Genomic DNA, 6,404 nt, shown 5'->3' with positions numbered 1-6,404 from the left:
AACCTAATTTCCCTTCCACGACTGCATTTTCCCAGTCATGTTGCTCACATAGTGTGGTAGGAGCATAGTTTTAGCACCAAAAAATAGATTTTAAATTCTGCACCACCTCTGCAAACAGGTGAATTTCAGTGGCAGTAAATTCCAAGGTGAAATATGGCGTGCTGTATCATGTTAGTCACAGCAGAAAGAATTGCTTGAGTGTGGATGAGGCCTGTATGACAAAGAAGATATGCTCCAAACAATTTTGAAAGACAGATTTATGTACTGTATGACAGTAGGAACAGAAGGATTTGTTGGTGGCCTATGGATCAGGCCCTATAGCACACTAGGTGCTACAAATTGTTTGAAAGTCAGGTCCATTACTGTATGACACTAGGAACAAAAAAAAAATTTGTGGCCTCTGAGTCAGGCCTCTATAACACCAGATGGTGCAAACTATTTGAAAGTCATGTTTCCTACTGTATGACACTAGGAACAGAAGATTTTTTTTGTGGCCTCTGGATCAAACCTCAACAGCTGAATTTCAATCTAACGAAATGACAATGTGTGATACGGCGGGCTGTCTAACTTTTTGCAACTGGAAAATTAGAATTTTTTAACGTGCCTTAGGTCTGCAGACAGTTTTATATCACCACAGCACAACATGACAAGGTGTGATACAGGAGGCTGTTTCACATATAGCTAGTGAAAAAAATATTATTTAGAATGCTATACTCGTGCATGGCGCACAATTGAAGCAGTGCACAACCCACTTGTAGGTCATGTGTCCTGCTGGCTTTGTCTGTGGACCTCAGTAAGGACAAAAAAAATGCTGGAAGGTAAATTTGTAAAACTGCCAAACTGGGCAGTAGCTAGCTACATTATCTGACTGATATACAACCACCTATCAGGAGCAGCCTCTCTACGCTGTTACAGTGTTAAAACGGCGCTAAAACAAGATGTCCGCTATTTATATTGAGAGTGACATGTGATTTCAGCAGCCAATGACACAAGCCATTGTGTCAGAACCTGACTGGCTATCCGCAATATGAATACACAAAGTTAGGGAAAAAAATGGCTGTTTACAAGAATGCCATATTCGTGCCGAATTTATGTTTGGCGATTGATGTATCAACACTTCTTCTTCTTTGTTCTACATATCACTACTTGTACGCTATTTATCATGGAAAAGATCGTGCATAAATGATAATAAATGACTTACAGGCACTCCATATGGTCTTCAGCTCTATTTCATATCTGGAGACCAGGCCTGCTCCTGCTAATTCTACAAGAAAAGATGCTTTAATGCAGCAATGTCAGAAGATATCACTGCAGACTCGGGGCTCGCACTGCTCACCATCATAAATCTGTTCTGTACTACTCACATTTGAAAAAAAGACACGTCTGTTAAGATCAATAATTTTCCAAATATATCATTTTTAATGAACCTTTACAAGATAATGTAAAGGATAACAATTAGGCTGAGTATATTGAGCTATAGTCTAAGTGATATAAGCAGTATTATTGGTAAATTACTAGACTATGCACTTATATACTGCATTCTGTACTGCTTTTATGATGTCTTTATTTCTCAGACTGTATATAATGGGGTTGATCAAAGGGGTAAACACTGTATATAGCAGTGATAGGATCTTACTCGTGGTGATTGTACGACCTTTTGATGGGAAAATATAAACACTGAACATGGTCCAGTAGAATATGGAGACCACAGTGAGGTGGGAGCTACAGGTGGAGAAGGCTTTCTGTCTACCGGTACTGGATGGGATCCTTAAGATTTCCCATACAATGTAAGTATAAGTCACTACAATGACTGTGGTTGGAACTAAGACAATTGGAATACAGATTAAATAAATCTCCAAGTGAACCATGTGGGTATCAGAGCAGGCAAGTTCTAGTAAAGGGAGAATGTCACAGAACACATGGTCAATGATATTTGGGCCACAAAATTTTAGTTTTGCTGTAGTTATGATGTAAATCAAAACAATAGAAAATCCAAACACCCATATGATGACAGTCCATATTGCACAATATCTACTAGTCATGATGGTGGAGTAACGGAGAGGATTACATATGGCCACATATCGGTCATAAGACATCATACCAAGGAGAGAACATTCAACTGTTTCTGAGGCACCTAAAAAATAAAACTGAGTGATGCAGTCAGCAAAAGAAATGGTTGCCCCATTATTCAGTAGGATGTGAAGTATCTTAGGGACAATATCTGAGATCACCAAGATGTCACTGATGGACAGTTGTGAGATGAAGAAGTACATTGGAGTGTGGAGGTTCCTGCTGGTGGACACCAGGGTAATGATCAGGAGATTCCCACATATTGTCACCCAGTAAATCGCAAGCAGAAAGCTGAACAGGAAAATTCTTAAACCTTGACTGACTTGAAATCCTAAAAGGAACAATTCTGTGATCACAGTCAGATTGTTCTCCTGTGTAGAGAAGAAATATTAGCTCTGACATATTTAATAAGCATTCAAATTATTCAAATTCATGTTTAAACTTATTTTTTTTCACTACAGATTACATAATGTACCCTAATATATTGTATAAAAATGTATGTTTATGACAAGTGGTCCTAATCTTTAATCCATGGCAAAGTGCATTTAGTATAGCTTTAAAGCCATTTGCCCGCTATTGATTCTTGTGGTCTTGGAATTAATCATGTTGAATAAACCCTTAAAAGCTCCACAAGTAATTGTCATATTACAAGTCCATTCCACAAGTCGTATCACAATTAAACTAATAATGATAGTTATGTGTTGTTCCAGTAAAAACTAAATACATATACTGTGCCTATTTTTATTAAGCTGAGTATAAGTATAAAAAATATATAAAAAAGACAAGTAAAATACATTTATATGTAATAAAAAAACCCCTGCAACTTGAAATGAAAATATAAATCTTTTTGCTAAAAATGTCCAGTTAATTTAAATCATAAAAACAGAATGAAAGCCCTAAGTAACTGGGACCTGAATTGTTTCGGCTTTCTGGCCTAATTTAACTATCCAAAATTAAAAGAAAGTAAAGCACAAAAATCACATTGGAAAAACAAAGAAAAGGGACAAGTTAAAGTTTTACACATTTCTTTGCACCTTAGAATTCCTCTCATTTGAATCCATTGTTAGTCATTTATATTTAGAGTCAAAACGGGATTTTTCCAGGAAATCTAGAAGAAACAAGAGCGAAAAATGAAATCCAGCAGCGTCACTGCATCAAATATATTTCTTCATTCAAAATTTAAGATGCCGTGACCCGGATACAAACCGGGGTTCATTCAAAATTTAGAGCTTTTCCCTTTTCCTCAAAAATGCGCAATGGTAGAAAGAACATACAAACACCTCAAATTAAATTGCAGAGCTTGTAAAAGAAAAAAATAGAAAATTATCCATTACATTTCAGTGGCCACATTTTTCTTTTTGAAAGTCAAATTCTAAATTAGGTCTAAAATCCTCGGAGCACATACATGATAATATTTATTATTTTATAAGAAGACATTGTATTTCAGACACTTTAGTGGAATTTAGCATCCGATGAGTCACACATATTTCCTTAGAATACTTACATCATATATTTTTTGCGCTTTAAGGTTCTTCTATTAATCTCAATGATTATTTGGTGAAGAATGGCTCCAGTGGGAAATAACTGAAAGGTTTAACAGCAAAGTCGCGGTGTAATGTGGCCGTCGGGCAGATGAATGAGCCGCAACCGAAATTTATATACACAAGGAAATGTGTGCCGTAAGTCTTGAGAGATTTGCTTGCCTTTCTCTCTAGAGTCTCCTTTGTTTTCTTACACATAAACATAAAGTTAATACTTTTACTAGTTTGATTTTGAAAAAAAAATAGACTATTATACTGTTTAAAAGTTTTACATGAAGAACAAGAAAAAGTTTGATAGCATATGATATTTCTTTAAGCTTTCATTTTCGCTTTTTTATATATTTTTTTTATTTCTTTATTGTTCCTAAATCTACAAGTAGCGTACCTCAAAAGATGATTATGGGGAGAGGTGATTATTGGGGTTTTCAGGTTTTATATAGAGAAAGCTTACTACCTTCATGACAGATCTCGATTTTTTTATATCTGATGTCACCTTATTTGGATTTACCAATCTTAGTGATTCTGAGATTATTTTTGTGACACTTTATACTTCCTTGTCGCAAACTCACATGGTTAATATTTGCCTTTATTAATGACAATATCAGAAATTTGCAGTTTCTGATATCACTAATTTTAATTTAGAAGCAGTGATGAGCAAATAGTGAAATATTCAGATTCAAGAAAATCATCACGAATAATTTCTGATATCCGTGTATTCGTACCGAATAACGATTCCAGTGCAAGTCAATGGGAAAGCCGAATTTTTTTCTGCTGGACCCAGCAAACAGGTATAGGGGCACAAGAAAAAAGCTGAAATGGATGGGAAACAGCTAAAACTAAAGGGGAACAGCATGGAGAAGATGCCGGCATGCCTCTCTCACTCACATATGGCATCTGGGAATAATGTTGTCAGACTATTGCACTGGCTTTATGGATTTCTAAAAAGACCTACCAAACTAAACCTAATTTTTTTTAAAAGGGAAGAATGATAAGAAACATTTTTTTTCCTTCATAATTACATGTATATAATGCCAAATGAAACTAAAAAAATAAAAAAATAAAATGTATACCTCCCCTTTAGCATATGTTTGCACAGAGCGTTTTGGTTTTGGTTTTTCATTTAAAATTTGGGCGAGCTCTCACTCCTATATTTGGGACCTCCCTCACTCATTCCAAATTGTTACCTAGATAGTGTAATACATATTCCTCATCCTTTTGCAATGCCAATTAAAACATGCTCATTTGATTTTTGGGTTTCGCCCGCCACCACCATGAAGTCCACCGCCATGTCATTATGTGGCCCTCACTTCACATTGTCAGAGGACCAGCAGTTGTTGTGAAACCCGAGTTTGGGAAGGGCCCTCATGTAGCCCTGTATCATAGATTTTGGAGTCATTATGCGACCCTCACTACACATTACACATTTTCAGAGGGCTCGTGTAGCGCCCGCATCTCTACCTGCAGTCCCTTTCTCCCTGCAGAAACACCAACGAACTCACTGCTGAGGCTCCTGTCCTGCTGCTTTCAGGTCTGCTGCTTCACGGGGTGCGTGAACTCATAGCAGGTCTCCAGACACTGTGCTTAGGGCACGTGCGCGCACACTTCCTCTTTCTTAAAGGGGTTGCATGCATTTCTCTAAAATGTCCCCAGCAAATAGCTGTAGGTCACTTACTATTTTAAGCGCCTCTTTCAACATGGTGTTGCCTGTGCAATGTTGTGAGTTTGTTCCTAACACTCTTGTTAGTTCTCAGGTTCCAGTTTTTGTAGTTTAGCCTGCTACACCCCCCAGTGCTTTCCTCAATGGCAGCCGAGCAAGCTGCACCTGCCAGTGCTCACCTTAACAGTAGAAGAGCCAGCTGCACCCGCCAGTGATCACTTCAACTGCAGCCGGGCTTGCTGCACCTGCCAGTGCTCACCTCAGCGGCAGCCGAGCATACTGCACCCACCAGTGCTCATCTCTCTGTCTGACTGTCCTGTCTGTACCTGTGGTTCCTGTCATCTTTTCTGCCTGCCTACATCTGTTGGTCATTCCGCCTGGTCATCCCAGCTACCCGTTCCTAGGGGTCAGCTACCATCTACCGAAGGTCAGTCCTAGAATAGCACCTGGATCACTTCCCTTGTCTTTCCACAGACCTCAGTGTTGTTAGCTGCTGCATGTCCATGGTCAGATTGGGTGAGGCTCCTACTCATGCCCCTCCAGTTCTTCTTTGGGCTTTGGCACAGTGGTTCCACCACCCAACCCGTTATAACCAGCAGGTGCTGTGAAATATGAGTTTGGGAAGGGACCTCAGGTTTCCCTGTATCAAACAATAGGAAGAGCTCTCACTCCAATTTTAGAAGGTCCCTCCCTCATTCCAAGTAGTTAGCAGGATAGTGGAATACATATTCCCCATCCCTTTACAATGCCAGTTAAACCACGCCCATTTGAATTTTGGGCTTCACCCACCACAAAATCCAATGCCCACTGCCATGTCACTATGTGGCCGTCGCTTCACATTTTAAGTGGGCCAGCAGGTGCAGTGAAAAATAAGTTTAGGCAGGTAGCCCTGCATCATACATTTGGGAGAACTCTCTCTCCTTCATTTGGGAGGTCCCTTCCCCATTCCATGTAATTAGCAAGATTGTGGAATACATATTCCCCATCCCTTTACAATGCCAGTTGATACATGTTCATTTGAATTCTGGGCTTCGCCTGCCACCACTTCCATATTCACAGCCATGTCATTATGCAACCCTCACTTCACATTTTCAGAGGGCCAGCAGGTACCGTGAAATCTGGGTTTTGTGAGCTCC

General features: G+C 39.1%; 1 protein-coding gene across 1 annotated transcript; it reads right to left on the bottom strand.

The window, feature by feature from the left end:
- Window positions 1-1,514: 1,514 nt before the first annotated feature.
- LOC141049960 (olfactory receptor 2A12-like) lies at window positions 1,515-5,307 on the bottom strand. The gene is made up of 2 exons (XM_073546803.1): window positions 5,284-5,307; window positions 1,515-2,441 (listed from the first exon to the last, which is right to left on the bottom strand). Exons 1-2 carry the CDS (start codon window positions 5,305-5,307, stop codon window positions 1,515-1,517), a joined length of 951 nt encoding a protein of 316 aa, XP_073402904.1.
- Between the last annotated feature and the right edge of the window lie 1,097 nt (window positions 5,308-6,404).

The sequence above is a fragment of the Dendrobates tinctorius genome, unplaced genomic scaffold (genome assembly GCF_039654945.1).
Source record: "Dendrobates tinctorius isolate UK_male_01 unplaced genomic scaffold, ASM3965494v1 ptg000151l, whole genome shotgun sequence".
Classification (NCBI taxonomy): Eukaryota; Metazoa; Chordata; class Amphibia; order Anura; family Dendrobatidae; genus Dendrobates; species Dendrobates tinctorius.
Note: the sequence above shows the minus strand (reverse complement) of the source record. Positions and strands in the feature narration are given on the sequence as shown.

What these genes read in the sequence shown, in the direction of transcription:
- LOC141049960 (XM_073546803.1), bottom strand. Translation starts at nt 5,307, where the DNA reads ATGTTGAAAGAGGCGCTTAAAATA. An exon ending in TGAAAGAGGCGCTTAAAATA is followed by an intron (nt 2,442 to 5,283) that starts GTAAGTGACCTA and finishes TTCTCTACACAG; the next exon opens with GAGAACAATCTGACTGTGAT.